General features: G+C 65.7%; 2 protein-coding genes across 8 annotated transcripts in view; both read left to right on the top strand.

Annotated features, from left to right (window-relative positions):
• Positions 1-7,405, top strand: part of PNPLA7 (patatin like phospholipase domain containing 7) — a 57,563-nt gene extending 50,158 nt beyond the window's left edge. For all 3 annotated transcript variants that reach the window (XM_059142395.1, XM_059142396.1, XM_059142397.1), the window contains 10 exons: positions 1,886-2,042; positions 3,438-3,554; positions 3,666-3,735; positions 4,601-4,717; positions 5,158-5,306; positions 5,711-5,863; positions 5,963-6,073; positions 6,501-6,585; positions 6,774-6,877; positions 7,046-7,405. In XM_059142395.1, coding sequence (XP_058998378.1) covers positions 1,886-2,042; positions 3,438-3,554; positions 3,666-3,735; positions 4,601-4,717; positions 5,158-5,306; positions 5,711-5,863; positions 5,963-6,073; positions 6,501-6,585; positions 6,774-6,877; positions 7,046-7,072 — 1,090 coding nt within the window. In that variant the 3' untranslated portion in view covers positions 7,073-7,405. The remainder of the gene's footprint in view (positions 1-1,885; positions 2,043-3,437; positions 3,555-3,665; positions 3,736-4,600; positions 4,718-5,157; positions 5,307-5,710; positions 5,864-5,962; positions 6,074-6,500; positions 6,586-6,773; positions 6,878-7,045) is intronic.
• A 615-nt stretch (positions 7,406-8,020) lies between these two features.
• Positions 8,021-17,252, top strand: NSMF (NMDA receptor synaptonuclear signaling and neuronal migration factor). 5 transcript variants are annotated; one of them, XM_059142402.1, is made up of 15 exons: positions 8,025-8,261; positions 8,743-8,804; positions 9,494-10,000; positions 11,104-11,179; positions 12,362-12,430; positions 13,309-13,361; positions 13,924-14,013; positions 14,512-14,636; positions 14,848-14,931; positions 15,023-15,056; positions 15,165-15,235; positions 15,388-15,467; positions 15,635-15,737; positions 15,958-16,033; positions 16,124-17,252. In XM_059142402.1, exons 1-15 carry the CDS (start codon positions 8,191-8,193, stop codon positions 16,219-16,221), a joined length of 1,599 nt encoding a protein of 532 aa, XP_058998385.1. In that variant the 5' UTR covers positions 8,025-8,190; the 3' UTR covers positions 16,222-17,252. The 5 variants fall into 5 exon arrangements, with proteins under 5 accessions (XP_058998390.1, XP_058998388.1, XP_058998385.1 ...); XM_059142407.1 differs by lacking the exon at positions 9,494-10,000 and having other exon boundaries at positions 8,021-8,261; XM_059142405.1 differs by lacking the exon at positions 13,924-14,013 and having other exon boundaries at positions 8,024-8,261.
• The last annotated feature ends 312 nt before the right edge of the window (positions 17,253-17,564 follow it).

A 17,564-nucleotide genomic window follows, 5' to 3' on the forward strand; every position in this document is an offset into this window, starting at 1 on the left:
AAATTTTTATGTGAGATCTGTGCTACTCTTCCGTACATGTTCAGTAGCGTTCACTAGTAAAACCATCTGGACATACGATTTTCTTGGTGAACATTTAGAGAATCAAAGGCTCAGTTATGTTGACGGTCATAGTACGATTCAGATCTTCTCGTGTCAGATCTGGCGCGCGACGCTGTTGTACGGACGTGTCCTTTCCATCTCTTCTCACCTCGTGAGACTCACACCTGCTTCTCGTGCGCTGACTGGGGCGTCCGCGCGGATGTGCGCTTTCTCACTCCCGAGCCTCCCCCCCAGGCGGGTCCCTTCCACCGTGTGTTTGTTTCCTGGTTCCTTAATTTCTGCTCTTCTCTGTATTATTTCCGTAATTTGACTTGGTTTAAATCGTTGTTCTCGTGCCAAGTGGTGGCGTGTGGATGTTGTGTTGTGACCTCAGAGGACAGAGAGCCCAGCCCTCCTGCACCGCACCTGTGGGGACAGCCTTCTGTTCCCGGGCTGCTTGGAGTTTCTGTCTCGGGTTTCCAGCAACGTGGCAACGGCTTTTTTTTTTGATTGATGCTTGGAGTTCATGGTGCTCCTTTAACCGGAGGCTGGAAGTTGATGGTCAGTTCTGTCCAGACCACCGTCTGTCCCTCCAAATACTGCTTCTGCCCTACCCCTTTCTCTTCTTCTGGGCTCCTCTGCCCGATCCAGATCCCATGCAAACTCTAGGCACTTGCACGTCAGCTCTGGGGAGCGGTCTCCACGGCCGCCATCCTGGGGTGTCCTGTGACTCAGTGAGCGTCTTCTTCTGCCACATTTGTGGGGGGCTCTCGGCAGTGTGCCTGGCCCGCTGCCCGACCCACCGGTCGCGGTCTTCACGTCACACACTGGATCTCCACTTCGTTTTTTTAAGATCTTATTTTTATTTATGAGAGAGAGAGACAGCAAGAGCAGGAACACAAGCAGGAGCAGTGGGAGAGGCAGACTCCCCGCTGGGCAGGGGAACCCTGGGATCCTGACCCAAATCAAAGGCAGACGCTTAACCACTGAGCCACCCAGGCGCCCCTTAAATATTATTTTTAATAGTGTTAAACTATGCATGCCGTAAAATTTACCATTTTAAATATTTTTGACTGTAAAATCTGGTGGCATGAACGGCATCCGGAGGGTCGTGCAAGCATAACTGTTCATCCCGCACTGAACCCCTGTTCTCCAGCATCTGTGTGTGTGGCCCTGACCCCTCCAGGTCCCTCAAGTGAGGGGACCCTCGTCCTTCCGTGTCTGGCTTCTCTCACCAGCGGGAGGCGTTCGTCCACGTGCACCTTTCCAAGCCAGGCCACGTCCCTCGAACGCACAGGCCGTGCTCTGCTCACTCGTTCACCTGTCAGGCACACAGACCCCTTTGGACGCCAGGGCTTGCTGGGCACAGCTCTCTGGAGCCTGTGCCGCGTCTCCTTGGCTCCCTCACGGCCCACCCATCTTGCTTGTCCCCTCCTAGCTGTGGTCCCGTGGCCTGGTCTCCTCTGTGACTGGCGACTTGAGGTGGGCATCACCGAGGAGGGAGGAGCAGTGGCTGGAGGCTCGGGGCGGTGGCTTCGGTCCCACACTAGCTTTCCTGTTCCTGCGCGGGCTCGTCCGCGTCCACCCCCACCCCCATCAGGAGCCCCTGCAGGGGCCTCCGGGGGTCTCCTGCCTCCCAAGTCTGTGCGGAGCCTGTTGAGCTTCTCATCCCAGCAGTGTCCACGGGGCCGTGTCTCGGCCCATTTTCTGTGACTTAGGCAAGGGGCGAGTACCGAGGAGGAGGGGCTGGCCCGGGAAGACCATCTCGGCCGCCTTTGCTGGTGCGCGGGACGGTGCCGTGCCCGGTGACGGTGCCCTCCATGCTCTGTGCTCCTGGTGAGTGTAGAGGCTGTGCCCAGGTCGGCATCATCCGGGCCCTGACGGAGTGCGGCATCCCCGTGGACATGGTTGGAGGGACGTCCATCGGGGCCTTCATGGGCGCCCTGTACGCTGAGGAGCGGAACTACAGCCAGATACGGATCCGGGCCAAGCAGTGGGCTGAGGTGAGGGGCCTCGGCCCGCCCTGGAGCTCAGCCCCAGGTCCCCATAGTGCCGCGGGGGCGGGAGGACATCGGGAACTTGGGCCCCTGCTCGCGGCTCTGCGGGCTCTGGCCTCAGAGCGGGGTTTGTGGGGTGGTGGGGGAATGGGGAGCACAGAGCAGGAAAGGACATCAGTGTTGGGGACTTGGTTCTCCATTTATCAAGGTGACTGAGGTCCACACGGAGAGGTCAGCACCATTGAACGGAGCGTTTCATGTTCCCTGTCGTTCAGCTGAGGGTCTGGCCAGGCCAGGTGGGCGCAGCCCATCCCTGCGCCTGCTGCTCTGCTTCAGTGGTGGGAAGGGACCTTTGGCCTGCTGCCCTCCTTGTCCTCAGTGTGTGTTGGGTCGTGGGGCCCCCTGGGAGGCCGCTCTGCAAGGCCGGGTGGGCTGGATCCCAACCAGGCTGTCCTCTGTCCCTGCCTTTCTGGGGGGCCTTTGGCCGCCTGCCACGTCGAGGGCGGTAGGGGGCGGGGACCTCCAGGCTTGGCTCTGCAGGCTCTCTGGTGCCAGATGGGGGTTTCTTCAGGAGTGAGGGCCTTGCTAACCATGGACGACCCTGGAAGTGCTGCGCTGTCCAGAGTCCCTGCCCTGCAGCAGCACACTTGTTCCCTCTGCTTGTCCCAAGGCAGGGTCTGTGTTCTGTTCATCTCCGTGGGAGCACACTGGGGGGCACCTCACCCTCAGCTGGGGCCCCACATCACACATGGCCTGTGCTCTGGGCACTTCCACCTTGACTCTGGCCACTCAGCGGCAGGGCACATCTTTCCTCTCCATCCCCAACCCTTAAGAAGTGAGGCAGCCTTGAACCCAGGCATTCTGGGGCAAGGCCGGCGCTCCCTGCCCAGTCACGTGTCCCGCTCCCTGCAGGTCGAAGTGGCCCCCGTCTTCACTGAGGAAGGGTGGGCCTCAGTCCCACCAGAGAGACAGGGTTAGGGAGTTTTGGCAGAAAGGGCCCTCAACAGGGCCACCCTTTCCCAGAGCCCGATGGAGTGTGTGCCATGGTAGCGTGTCAGTGGTGCTGGAGTGTCAGGGTCAGCCCCAAGCCTGCTGGGGCAGGGCATGTCCTCCCGGGGAAGCCTTGATGGCTTGTACTTGCCACTCTTGGGGACCCCAGCAGGGAGCTCTCTCACCCAGTCACCTGCTGGCGTTGGTCCTGGACGGGGCTTCCTCCAGAACTCCCCGAGCAGGCAGTGAGAGCCAGGCGTCCGCGGGCGCCCTTGTAGGACCCCCAGGCCCTGGAGCTCTGGCCCCGCTCCCTTCCCCTGGGGTCCCCTGGGATCATCCACTGCCTGTGCCAGAAGCGGGGGTGAGGCCCTCACCCTCTGCAGGGCCGTCACGTATGCCTTGCCTACTCAGGACATGACGTCGGTGGTGAAGACTGTGTTGGACCTGACCTACCCGATCACGTCTATGTTCTCGGGCGCCGGCTTTAACAGCAGCATCTGTAGCGTCTTCAAGGACCGGCAGATCGAGGTGCCCCCCGCAAGCAGGGGCCTCCCTCATCTCTTTGAGCCTCCAGGGCTGCAGGGCAAGGGTTGACAGTGGGGGCGGATGGCCCTTCTGAGTTGTGCCGTCCCCGTGCAGGACCTGTGGATCCCCTACTTCACCATCACCACGGACATCACGGCCTCTGCCATGAGGGTCCACACGGACGGTGAGCACCTCCTCCTTGGGTCCCGATAGGGGCTCAGACATGCACGGTGGCCCAGGCCCCCTCCCCCCCCACCCCTCCACCCCCGAAGCGTGGGTTAGGGGAGCGGTACTGAGGACCTGCTCAGGGGGTTGGGGCCGGGGAGGGGGGCAGGCAAAGAACCTAGAAGCTGTCTGAGCCAGGGGAAACACCAAGATGACCCGAGGAAGGCAGCTCAGGGAGGTCTGGACCCAGAGAGGTTCCTGCCGTGAGCGTGTGGGTCGCGAGATAGCAGTGTGAACCGAGAGCAGAGACGGACAGGGCAGAGGGCACACTTGTTCCCAGGGTGGGGGTGGAGAAGGGCACACTCAGGCCGGGGGTGGGGGGTGGCGAGGGGCACATGGAGGGCGTGTGTTTTGTGGGCTCCAGTCAGCAGCTGGGGGGAGACTGCTGAGCTGGGGACCGTGAGGCAGCCAGTAGGTGGGTGGCAGCCGAGGGCCCTTTTCTAGGGCAGAGTGGTTTGTAAGCTGAGCGCGTGTGTCTCCTTGGAGGTGAGTGGGACCGTGGGGCTCACAGGAGGCTGCGGCACACACAGCACAAAGTGGGGAGCCTGTAGAGCCGGCAGGGCCTCCCCTGGGCCTCTGGCCCTCCACATTCTCCCTCTGTGGAGAGAGCCTCTCTGGGGGAGGAGGAAGAACAGGAGGTGTGTCTGTCTGTCCAGGCCTGTTGTCATCCACCGGACGTCAGACATGTAGACTTCAGAGCCCCGCACTGTCAGCGCTCTAGGCCCAGGGTCTCGGGCAGGAACCCGGTGTGGGCAGCGAAAAGCTCCCCTCCCGTCCCCTTGGCCGGCCCCAGTGCCAAGCCCTCCGCCCTGCCCCTCCCCCAGGCTCCCTGTGGAGGTACGTGCGCGCCAGCATGTCTCTGTCAGGCTACATGCCTCCCCTCTGTGACCCCAGAGACGGACACCTGCTGATGGACGGGGGCTACATCAACAACCTCCCAGGTACCGGGGCCACCTCCACTGCCGGGGAGCCGGAGGCACACGGTTTCCTCCGTGTGTGCTCGTGGAGCCCCGAGAAAGTGCACAGATGCGTGCAGACGGCAGCCCTTGTGTGCACACTGGGCCATCGTGCGCCCCCAGCATGTGGCCGTTTGGCAGCTCAGCCGCGCCTGGAACAAGGGCCAAGCAGAGTTGCTGAGAACAGTCATGGCCCGTCTGCACCTGCGGTCGGAACTAACAGCCAGGAAGGGCCAGGGTTGCTGTGGGTGCCCCCTCCTTGGGCACACCTGCCACCTGTTGGATAGCTCTGTGCATCAGTCCAGGCGTGACACTGGACCCAAGCCCTTCTGGCTCTTGCAGGCTCTGCCCCGCCCCCAGCCCTCCTCCCCTCTGGGGCTCTGCAGGCCTGTCCCAGGCGGTAAGCACGGCTGTCTCCTCCCCAGCGGATGTGGCCAGGTCTATGGGGGCGAAGGTGGTGATTGCCATCGACGTGGGCAGCCAGGACGAGACGGACCTCACCAACTACGGCGACGCACTGTCTGGGTGGTGGCTGCTGTGGAAACGCTGGAACCCCTTGGCCACGAAAGTCAAGGTGGAGGCAGAGCTCTGCCCGGGGCCCGGGCGGCCAGGGGCTCCTTGTGGCTCCTCTGTGCCTCTGTCCCTGAGATGCCCAGCATGGCGCTGCGGGCGGAGGAGGGCTGCAGTGGTCTCCAGGCTCCAAGCCAGCAGGGGTGCGCTCACGTGCTCCCTGTCCGTGTCGGGAAGCCTGGCTGGACCAGCGCTGGGGTGGGGGAGCAGGCCCATTCCCCGCCAGGATCCCCTTCCCAGGAACCCTGGCTGGGCACCGCCCTCCTCCCAGGCCTAGCAGAGACATGTCTCCCCTTGGGAGAGGGAGGGCACGGGTTGGGGTGTGAGACACAGGTGGCTGCACCCGCCTGGGGGCCGTGGGGCCAGGGGGGCCCAAAGAGCCTGGCTCAGATGCTGTGAGGGCGGCAGGTGTTGAACATGGCGGAGATCCAGACGCGCCTGGCCTACGTGTGCTGCGTCCGGCAGCTGGAGATGGTGAAGAACAGCGAGTACTGTGAGTACCTGCGCCCCCCCATCGACGGCTACGGCACTCTGGACTTCGGCAAGTTCGACGAGATCTGTGTGAGTGCCGCTGGGGCGCAGTGCCCACCTGCCCTCGGGTCCAAGCCCAGAAGTGGGGCCTCCTGACTCCTGCTCCCCGGGTCCCTGGTGTGTGTGCAGGAAGTGGGGTACCAGCATGGCCGGACAGTCTTTGACATCTGGGGTCGGAGTGGCGTGCTGGAGAAGATGCTGCAGGACCGACAGGGGCCGAGAAAGATGAAGGCCTGTGACGTGAGTGCCTGACCTAGCGCCCCTCCCTCCCTCCTGGGACCGGCCCTCTGGCTGTCTCAGCAGGCCTGAGAGGTGCAGGGCTCCCTGCAGCCTGCGGGACCTCGGCACACACCCCCACCAGGGCCAGAGGATGGGGGCAGGGGCACGGCCCTGTGGGAGCCATCTCTTGGCCTCTGCCCTGACATCCATTGTTTTTCACTGTGGCTCTGCTGCTCATGGTGGGACAGGGTGGGGATCTGCTCTGGCCTCTGCGCTTCTTCTAGGCCCTGCCCTGCCCCAACTCCAGGGGGCTGAGCACCTCAGCAGGCTGAGACCACAGAGGGTTGCGCAGAGGGGCTGCGGACTGGCCAGGCAGCCAAGGGCTGTGGTGTGGGGACCAGGGGAGCTGTGGCCTTGGCCACATGTCTCTTCCACCTCGGCCCTCCAGGTCCTCACCTGCCCCAACGCCTCCTTCACTGACCTCGCCGAGATTGTATCTCGCATTGAGCCGGCCAAGGCAGCCACAGTGGATGGTGAGTCGGGGCTCAGGATACACACCTGCATAGCTGAGGGTGACTTTGGCAGTGTCCCCTTCTAACCTTTGGCACGCCCCACAAGCTGTCCTGGCCACTAGGCCCTCCCAGCAGCCCCGCGGCGTGATGACCGCTGTGGCACAGCCCCTGCCCTTGTGGGGACCAACACAGCCCTCCCCTGTGCCCAGACGAGTCTGACTACCAAACGGAGTATGAGGAGGAGCTGCCGGACGGCCCCAAGGATGCGTATGCGGACTTCCAGAGCGCCCCGGCCCGTGCAGGCTCGGACTCGGTGAGCTGTCCGGACCTGCCTGCACGCCTGGGCTGAGTCAGCTCTGAGGGCTCTGGGCGGGCCAGCTGCTCGCTCCCTGCTGCCCTGCAGTGCAGAGCCAGAGAAACCTGGCCCAGGGTCAGCCGTCCAGGCTCACCCCCACCCTGACGTCGTGCTGTTTGCTTCCAGGACGACGAGTCCTCCCTCCAGCATTGAAACCCCCATCTGGCTTCCCAGAACTGCCCCGGGGCTGCTGCTACCCACGGCACTCAGACCGCGATGGACAGAGGTCTCGCCTCCCGTGCGCCCTAGAGCAGCTCCCGTGGAGGGCCTCTCCCCCAGCCTGCCAGCGAGACCGGGCGGGGAGCCCCCTTAGTCAGCCTCCCCTGGGCTGGAGGTCCAGCTGTGTGGCGGACCTGGGACTGGGGCACTGGGTTCGGACAGCAGTCCCTGGGCTGTGCCCGCCACTGTGGGGCCCGGTGCCTCGGACAGGTATTGGAGTCCCCTGTGCACCTGCTTAATGTATCAATAAAGATGGATCCGACTGTGTGTGGACGTGTGCCTTGCCGAGTCCCTGTGGCGGAGAGCAGCCCGCCCTGTCACTGGTGCACCCTGGGGGAGGGGGCAGGGAGCATCGCCTGCTGTCCTCCGAAGCCACCAGGGGAGGGGGGACCCCAGGCACCCCCGTGACCAGGCAAGCAGGACGCCCAAGGTCCGCGCGGGACTGGGGAGCCCCCTCAACCGAGGAGCCCCCTCCTGACCTGTCGGGCATCCTGCCCCGCAGAACTATGCCGCCCACACCGAGACCGGGGAGCCCTTCTGTAGAGAAGGAGGGACAACTCCGGCCCCGCGTCTTTGGGGCCCGCAGGCCCTGCAGGTCTCCAGGGGCACGAAGCCCCCCAACCCGAGGGCCTAGGCCCTTGCAGTCAGGGGACCGCCGGCCTCAGTGTCTCCGCGCCCCCCCCAAGCCTCCCCCCCCCCCCCGCCCCGAAGCCGGCACGGTGGGCGGAGCCACCTCCCCGGTCCCCTCCGGACGACCCCGCCGGGCACCGACGTCACGGGCGGCCACCCCCAGGCGTGACGTCGCGGTGGGCGGAGCCCCGGGCCCGCCCCGTCCGTGACGTCGCGGTGGGCGGAGCCGCCGCCCCCGGCCCCGGCCGCGCTCTCCGGGTGCGGCGGGACTCGCGGACGGCCCGGCGCGGCCATGCGGGGCCCGGGCCCGAGCCCCAGCCCCAGCCCCAGCTCCGGCCCCGGCGCGGCGCGGCTACCCCGGCGGCGGCGGCGGGCGCGGGGCGCGCTCTGAGGCCGGGGGATGCGCCGCCGCCGCCGCGACCATGGGCGCCGCCGCCTCCCGGAGGAGGGCGCTGAGGAGCGAGGCCATGTCCTCGGTGGCGGCCAAAGTGCGGTGAGTGCGGCGGCCCGGCCGCCGGGGCCCCGCGCCCGCCCCCTCCCCCGCGGCGTCCGCCCCGCGCCCGCCCCGTGCCCCGCGGCGGGGCTCGGCGCCGCGTCTCCCTCCCCCACCGCCGCCCCCAGCTCGGCGCGGCCGCGCTCCCCAGACCGCTGTGGGCGACGCGCCCGACCTCACGACCCCCGCGCGCGGACCGCGCTCACGGAGTGACGGCGGCCGGACGGAGCGCTCGCCCCGGCGCCGGCCGCTGTGCCCCGGGACCCGGGACCCGGGGCAGGGGGCGGGGGTTCCCGGATCTGTGCCCTGCCCGCGCTGGGTTTTCTGGGGGCGGGACGGCACCGACGGCCGTGAGTGACCCCGACCCTTCCCCGGCTGGTGCCCAAGGGCTGGGTGGGGGGTGGGGACCCCAGCTCCCTTCTGAGGAGCGTCCAGAGTGACCCGGGTGCACTGAGAGCGCACCCCGCTGTCCACCCTCCAGAGCAGCCCGAGCATTTGGCGAGTACCTGTCCCAGAGTCACCCTGAGAATCGGAACGGTGCAGGTAGGGGCATTGGAAGAGGTGCCCGGACGGGGTTGGTCCGCAGCGCACCCCCCTCCCCCGCCACCCCCACAGCCTAGGGATGCTGTCCCCTGCCCCAGGCCTGGCCCAGCTCCAGGGCCGGGAGCAGGCAGCAGGAGCTGCCCTGCTGGGCTGGCTTCCTCACGCCCCCTGCCCTCCCTGGCCCAGAGCCCCAGGAGGAGCTCAGAGTCACTCATCACCATGGCACCCACCCAGCCTGGGCCGTTGGCATGGCAACAGGCCTCCTGGCACCCCCAGGGTTGGCACCGCTGTCTCTGGGGGCCAGCTGGTGGGGGGGAGGGGAGAAGTTGGCACTGGGCGCATGGGTGCAGTGGCAGGCTGGGAGGTGGCATGTTCATTCCTGTCTCCCCCCTCCCCCCGCGTCAACCACAGGTAGCATAGCCTGTCCCCCCACGCGCCGCGCGCACACACCCAGGGCTGGGGGCCCAGGTAGGAGGAGGGTGGGAGCCTCCGAGAGGATACGCAGGTCACAAGCACCTTTTCTGAAGATGTCAGGGGCTTAGAACTTGGTCACTGGGGCTGCAGGGCAGCCCAGCCGCCCCCCCACCACCTGGGCCAGGCACTCACTGGGAGTTCCCTGCCCTCACCACACCAGGAGACGGGGAGGGCAGGGCCAGAGGGCTGCCGTTCACCTGGCACCTCTTCCCCAGACCACCTGCTGGCTGACGCCTACTCTGGCCACGACGGTTCCCCCGAGATGCAGCCAGCCCCCCAGAACAAGCGTCGCCTCTCCCTCGTCTCCAATGGCCGCTACGAGGACAGCCTCTCAGAGGAGGCTGTCCGTGGGAAGCCGGCCGGTGAGGGCCCCCAGCCCCGCGTGTATACCATCTCCGGGGAGCCGGCCCTGCTGCCCAGCCCGGAGGCCGAGGCCATCGAGCTGGCCGTGGTAAAGGGGCGGCGGCAGCGGGAACGGCACCCCCACCACCACAGCCAGCCCCTGCGTGCCAGCCCTGGGGGCAGCCGCGAGGACGTCAACAGGCCCTGCCAGAGCTGGGCAGGCAGCCGCCAGGGCTCCAAGGAATGTCCCGGATGCGCCCAGCTGGCCCCTGGTCCCAGCCCCTCCCCTCGGGCCTTTGGGCTGGACCAGCCACCCCTGCCTGAGGCCACCAGCCGCCGCAAGAAGCTGGAGAGGATGTACAGTGTCGATCGTGTGTCTGGTGAGGGCAGGCTCGGGGGCAGGGTGCCAATGCTGGGGTATGCTGGCCACAAGCACTGTGAGGCTTGGACAGGTGGAGGGTGTGCAGGGGCCCAGCGGCACCAAGTCAGTCAAGGAGTGCTTCCTGGAGGAGGGCGATTAAGAGATTCTCGAGGGTGGAGCACACAGAAAACATGGCTCAATTAGAATATCAGGCTGCCTCTGGGGAGTCCTGGGGACCAGTCTCTGCCCTGGGCCCCAGCCAACGACGTTCACAATAACCTTGGGAAGCACATAGTGTCTGGGGCCTGGCCAGGTACTGTGGTGCTGTGCGGGTGGTCGGTGAGCCCTAAAGGCTTCCTACATGGAGAAGCGGCCTCTCAGGGACACTTGAGCAGCCCCACGCCTCCCGGCTCTGGGGTCACCTCCTGGAAAGCAGCGTGCCGACTAGCTGCGCCCTCACATCATCTCAGGCTACCTCCTGGTCTTCCCAGTCCGCAGCCTGCCTGGGCATCAGGGCACAAGCCAGGGGTGTGGGCAGTTCACCTCCATGACCTCATGCTCCTCTGATGGACAGAGCGCAAGGGTTGGGGCTGGGGTCAGGGTGAGAAAGTAGAGCAAATTTTTATCTGCCCCGGGTAGGAGCTGTAGGGGTCCTGAGAAGGGGCAGCCCTCAGCGGGACTGTCTCCACACCGGGTGAGGGCCTCCACCTCCCCCTCCTGGAATGGTCCAAGGGAGTAGAGTGGGTGGCCTGCAGAGAAGGCCCCGGAGCCCCCAAGAGAGGCTGCAGCCCTTGTCCCCGGCCTGTGCCTCCTCTCCAAAGGGCAGCGAAGTGAACCCTTTCTCTGGGCCCCTGGACACAGGCTGTGCTCACAGAGGCGCGCGCTTCCGCCGTCAGCAGCCCCAGGGGGAGCTGGGCAGAGACCGACCGTCACGAAGCTGCTGAGCTGTCTCGGCGTGAGCCGGCACATGTTACCTTACAGCCTCACGCCAGCGTCCGCCCACCTGGGAGAGGGCTAGGGGACCCTGGTGCTTTTCCCCCACTGGCTTGGGCAGAAGCAGCCCCTTCCCTGGCAGCGTCAGGAAACCCCCAAGCCACCCTCGTCCCTCCTTCTGTCTTGCAGATGACACCCCCATCCGTACGTGGTTCCCCAAGGAAAACCTCTTCAGCTTCCAGACCGCAACCACAACTATGCAAGCGTGAGTCGTACACCTGCTGGGTGTCCACGGCGCGGGGCCCGGGCCTGGGGCCTCTTCTTGGTGCTCAGGAACTACTGCCAGACCCTCTCCCGCCCGCGAGGCCCACCTGGGTGGCTGTTTCCGAGCAGCCCCACGTGCCCCTGTCCTACCACATCTGCCAGATGGGACACAGTCTCAGGGAAGGCGGGGCCGGCTGCTGTCCTCCCCCAGCCTCCCCCTGCCTCTTGCTCGCCCCATCCGTCATCACCCCTGCCTTCCCCACGGCCCTGCCCTCTGCTCTCCTGGCCCTCCCCTGTCCTTCTTGGTCCTCTGGGGACCTGGCCCCGGGCTGCAGCTGCTGCCGTCTCCGGTTGGGGTGGTTCTCCTGGGCACCGCCTCATCTCAGCTGCCGAGACAGCGGCCTCCTTGTATTTTGTGCCTCTCGGGGGGTCACTCTCCAGGCGTCCCTGTGGGGGCCTGCTCTTCTCTATGACACGTACCTGGGTTTTCGGACGCGGAGTTCCTTTTGGAGAGGCACTGTTGGCTGCAGTGTCCCCCTTATGCTACTCCAGGGAGCCCATCACCGCCCTCAGGCTGGCTGGGAGTGGTCACCTTGGCTGCCAGGCCCAGAGCCAGCAGAAACAGGCCTCTGTGCCCACCTGACCGTGTCCTGGCACCTGGTAGCATGGGCCCGTGACCTCCTCATCCACCACCCTTGCACGGGCTTCCCACAGCACAGCTGGTGCCCTGCTCGAGCCTGGAGTATGAGTGAAGGACCCCCGGAGTCCATGACAAGGGCAATAACAGGGAACCTAGGGGGCTGTGGGGTCGTGGCTCACTATGTCTTCTTTCTCACGCTGCCCCTTCCCGCCGCTCCTCCAGCATCTCGTAAGTACTCTGTGGGACCTTGAGCCTAAGAGCACTGGGGTTGTCCCTGGGAGACCCTCCCACCCCCAAATAGGTTTGGGCAGGCCAGGGACCTGGGCCTTGACTGTGAGGGAGTGCCACGTCCCAGCAGGCACCACGGCCACAGCAGGGCCTGCCAGGAGCCGGGCGGAGGACAGGGTGAGACAGGCCAGGGTCCTTCTGCCTGGCCCGGCACCCTGGATGCCCCTCCAGGCCCTGTGCTCACGCCTCTGTCCCCACGTCTCAGTCCCCCCTACCTGCGGCCAAGGGCAGTGCTGACTCGTGGTGGTTTCTCAGGGTGTTCAGGGGCTGCGCGGAGAGGAAGCGCCGGAAACGGGAGAATGATTCTGCGTCTGTAATCCAGAGGTAGGGCCTGCCAGCCACTCGCCACCAGGGTCCGTCTCTTGTCTGTGCTGGTCTGGTCTGGGCCCACTGGGCCCTGGCAGACCTGATGGGGGAAGGGCGGTGGCGACCACTGGCCTGGCCCTGCTCTGGGGACGCAGCAGGCAGGAGAGGTCATGGAACCTGGGCCCCCAGACCTGTGTTTTGGGGGTACATCGACAGTGGAACTACAGGCAGTTAGCCCACCCCTGTCTCTCTCTGACCCTTGAACCCCAGAGCTGTGAGGTCAGCAACAAGGCTTGTCCTCCCTGAGCCCACCTCAGAGATGTGGCCAGAAACCGTGTCCATCTTGGACCCTGGACCTTGGTAGGGCACACATTTGGGGGTAAAGACAACCTGTCTCTGAGGTGATCCAGGGCCGTAAGAGCAGGGAGGGAGTGTCTGTAGGCCCCAGTCCTACCTGGGGTTGGTGCAGACAGTGGTGCTGAGCACAGGAAGCAGGAGCCCTTGACCATTTGGCGAGGGAGGCTGGTGGGGTTCAGAGAGGAACTGGAAGGGTGGGCAGTGGGGGTGGGTTCCTGAAGGTAGGAGGGTCACCAAGGGGCAGGGTCCTGTCATGGGGCCAAGAGCAAGAGAAGGTTTGATCATTGTGCCTTTGTCCTGGCAGCAAAGGGGAGCCCTGCAAAGGTGTCAGCCTGAGGGACGGAGTGGGATTTGCTTCGGAGTGGGCGGTGGGCGGTAGGCTAGTAGGGGAGCGCAGGGGCACGAGGCATCTCTTTCCTGAAGAGGTGACGGCAGACCCGCCAGCTGCGGGCAGTAGTGCCAAGCAGGGAGCATGGGGGACTGGTCCACCGCCCACCCACTCTGGCGATCCTCACCAGCCCCCCATGTTTCTTCCCCAGGAACTTCCGCAAACACCTACGCATGGTCGGCAGCCGGAGGGTGAAGGCCCAGAGTAAGGCCCAGGGCAGGAGGGTGGGCAGGCACGTGGCACTGCTCTTGGCCGGCTGGGGCTTTGCGGGCTGCTCGCTGCACCAGAGAAACGGGGGTCCCCACCGCAGCCCCACCAGGGAACCCTGGACTCTGGCCCCGCCCCTAGCCTTGCGACAGAACCCCTGCCTCAGGCTCAGCTTAGGCTCCAGGCCCCACCCCCAAGCTTGCAGCACAGCCCCACCCCAGACTCTGTCCCACACAGATCATTGCACAGGCCCTGCCCCCAACCGTCTGCACAGATCCGGCCTCTACTGGTCTTAGGCCCCAGACCCCACTCTTCCCTCGCCAACACCCACTGGAGTCTTGGGGCACCAGCCCCTGCCCCAGCACGCCAGACTCGGCCCACAGGCGCCCCAGACTGACGCCCTCCGATGTCCTAGCCACAGACCCTTCCTCCCGCTTTCCCAAGTGGTGCCCCAGAGCCAGGAGCCAGCCCTGTTCTGGGTTGCTGAGGCCCAGGGTCAGCTCAGGCTCTGCCCCTCCCGCCCCAGTCCCGCCGCTGACCTGCTTTGCTCTCACTGCAGCGTTCGCGGAGCGGCGCGAGCGGAGCTTCAGCCGGTCCTGGAGCGACCCCACCCCCATGAAAGCCGACACTTCCCACGACTCCCGAGACAGTAGGTGCCCGGCCAGGCCGGCCCACCTGCCCCCAGAAGCGCCCCCCCAGGCCCCAGCTCCTGTGCTCCGCCAGGCAGACCTCCTGCCTGGGCAGCTAGGCTTCTGCGCTTCTGCTCTCTGAGCCTCAGCTTACCCATCTGTGAGGTGGGGGTGCCTGGCCCCTTTTATTTCGTGGGCAGGGTGCTGTGTGCTGTGTTGGGAGACCTGGGGGGCCAAGGGCTGCCCTGCCCGGCTCCTGGTTCCAGGGCCCCGGGGGGCCTGCCCCGCTGGCATTGTGTGGGGGTCCACAGGGTAGCCGCATATGGTGGCAGCGGCCAGTGTCGCTGGTGGTGGCCTTTGTTAGTCTCTGTCACCCACCCTGGATTACTTGCTGACCTGGAGGACCCTCCGGGAGCCTTTATTTTGGGTTCCGTCTACTGCTCATGTCTGCGGGTTCCAGCTGGGACTGGAGGTGCTATGAGGGGTCCACAGCCCTGGTGACCCATCCTGCCCCTCAGGTAGTGACCTGCAGAGCTCGCACTGCACCCTGGGTGAGGGCTTCGAGGATCTGGACTGGGAGACGGAGAAGGGCCTGGAGGCAGTGGCCTGTGACACCGCGGGCTTTGTGCCCCCCAAGGTCATGGTGAGGTCGGGTGTCTTTATGATCTTCCTGTTCCAGCCAGTCGTGGGCTGGTGGGGGGTTTCTCTTTCGTCCAGGAGCCCAACAGGCTCTGCCTGGAAATGATGCAGCCATCACAGGCTGCCCAGCAGTGGGGGGTGACCTCCTGGGACCTCCCACCGCCCACTGGGTCTGAGGCAGCTGGGCCCTGAGCCGCCCCCTGTGCTGTCTCCAGCTCATCTCCTCCAAGGTCCCCAAAGCCGAGTTCATCCCGACTATCATCCGCAGGGACGACCCGTCCATCATCCCCATCCTCTACGTGAGTCCCTCTGCGCCAGCCCCGGGGCTGGGGGTGGGGGGCCGCGGCCTGAGAGGGGCCCTGACCAGAGTGTGGCCCATGTCTCTCGCAGGACCACGAGCACGCAACGTTTGAGGACATTCTGGGTATGTGCCCCGTGGCCCCACTGTCCTCTGATCCCATGTGGGGCTTCACCTACAGGCCGTGGGGGGCGAGGGGACACTGGGGGACAGCTCACACTCCTCCCTCCCTAGAGGAAATAGAGAAGAAGCTGAACATCTACCACAAAGGGGCCAAGATCTGGAAGATGCTGATTTTCTGCCAGGTAGGGCTCAGCCCCTTCCTGCTAGGGGGACGAGTTTCTCGACAGAACGTGCAGCCTTCGCACACCGGTGAACGAGCACGTGTCTGTGTGATGGGGGCCGCGAGTGGACGCGCTCTGTGTGCACCCCACGTGGCCAGCCCCGTCTCTGACAGGGCGGCCCAGGACACCTGTACCTGCTCAAGAACAAGGTGGCTACTTTCGCCAAAGTGGAGAAAGAGGAGGACATGATCCAGTGAGTGGGCCGTCCGTGGAGGCGGCCTCCGCGTGCACACGCCGGCCCCGCGGTCCCTCCCCTCGGTGCTCCTGTCTCCAGAGCCGGGTCCTGGGCCCTGGCCTGCCCTCCTCACGCGCGGGGGCCTGGGCTGGAGGCTGCTGGTGACCCAGCCCCTCCCGCACCAGCTTCTGGAAGCGCCTGAGCCGCCTGATGAGCAAAGTGAACCCGGAGCCAAACGTCATCCACATCATGGGTTGCTACATTCTGGGGAACCCCAACGGGGAGAAGGTACAGGGACCCCCAAGCCCTGCCCCAGGCCTCTGGAGACCCCGGACCCACTACGAGAGTTGACAGCCTTTCATTTCTCCTTCCGTTCTCCTCTCTTCCTTCAGCCCCTAGAAGCCCCTTGTGCTTGAGCCCAGTCAGTGGTGGGGGGTTCCTGCTCCCTGAACACCATTCCCCCATACCTCCCCTGCCCTGAAGTCATGGCCCCGCCCTGCCCTTTCAGCTGTTCCAGAACCTCAGGACCCTCATGACCCCTTACAAGGTCACCTTCGAGTCCCCGCTGGAGCTGTCGGCCCAAGGTGAGCTTGCCAGGGCCAGGCTGGTTCTCCGCCTGAGCGCTGGGGCCCGGGGGTAAGGCCTGAGCCCTGGTCTTTCTTCTCGTACCCCAGGGAAGCAGATGATCGAGACCTACTTTGACTTCCGGCTGTACCGACTGTGGAAAAGCCGTCAGCACTCGAAGCTGCTGGACTTTGAGGATGTTCTCTGAGGGCCGGGACCCCCACCCGGCTGCTTCCACGGACCAGTGGCTGGGGCTGAGCCACTTGTATGCGCCCCAGGACCGCGTGGGTCCCCACTTCAGGGCACCCCCAGATGTCGCTCAGGTTCCCTCCTGGGGGTCTGGCCCTCCCTGCACCACAGCCCACTGAGGTCAGAGCCCCTGTGGCCCGGGACCAGCCTCGCCCCCGTGGCCAGGGCTTGCTTGGCGGCCGGGCACCGATGGGGCCTCGGCCCTGCCCCGAGGCACCTCCTCTCCTCGGGTCCGTAGACATAAGTGCAATTTTCACAGCCCCGGAACAGTCCGGAGGGAAGCAGCGTGACTAGTCGAGTAGCTGAGTGCTGTGGTACCAGTTACGGTGTAGACAACCCAGCCCCGTGTGTGTCCAGGACCTCGTCTGCTCCCCGCTCCTCTGCCCTGCCCTATTTGATCACCAGCACCAGGGCGGCCCGTCGGGAGAGCAGTGTTGCCCGGCTGCCCGGCCTGGCCCCGGCCGTGGCCGAGTCCCTGATGGTGTGCGCTTGTACCTTCTCGCCGCCCCTGCTTCCTCTGACCTCAGCCGCGCCGGCCCAGCAGGGGTGCCTGGGCAGCAGGGGAGGGGCGCGCCTTCCCTTGTCCCTGAGGAGGCTCTGGGTTGAGCTGGGCCCCCCCGGCTCCCCGTCCTCCTGCACCCGCCGGGCCCCCTGATGCCGTGGTGCGGCTCAGCTTTTGCCAGCCTGGGTCGTAGCCCTCTCTCAGTGCAAAGGTTCCGCAGGGGCGGGCCGGGGCTGGGCCCCGGTGGGTGGGGACCCCGCGGCAGCGCTGAGCCACGGCGGATTTGGGGCATGCGGCCTAGCTGGGGCCCAGCAGGGCCGGCTCTTGTATGTTGCTGGGGCTCGGGGGCAGGCCCCCCTCCGCAGAGCCTGGGTGTGAGGACACCAGGCTGTGCCCTCAGCTATGGGAGGAGCAGGGGCATGTGCTGGGCTCTGAAGGATGTACGATACCCCTTAGAGTGACCATTAAACCCGACCCTCTGCTGCGGCTGCCTGGCTCTTCTCTCTTAGCACCGCCCGCTACCTTCCCGGACCCAGAGACCTCCAGGCCCATGGGTCCAAGTTTGCCGCCGTGGCCCCTGGACAGAGAGGCCGGGTGGGGCCCCTAGACCTTCCCTGCGAGCAGAGGGACCCTGTGTGGGCTGCCAGAGGCTGTCGGGAAGTGAGTGTGGGCCCAGCTGGCAACCCTCTCCCGGACGAGCTTGTGCTGATGCTGGGTCCCGTCGAGCCTGGCTCCCTGGCCGGGTCCTGGTCTCTAGTGGTCCAGGGAGGGGCGGCAGGTTCGGGCTGGGCAGGACAGGA

This window comes from Mustela lutreola, chromosome 12 (assembly GCF_030435805.1).
Source record: "Mustela lutreola isolate mMusLut2 chromosome 12, mMusLut2.pri, whole genome shotgun sequence".
NCBI classification, from domain to species: Eukaryota; Metazoa; Chordata; class Mammalia; order Carnivora; family Mustelidae; genus Mustela; species Mustela lutreola.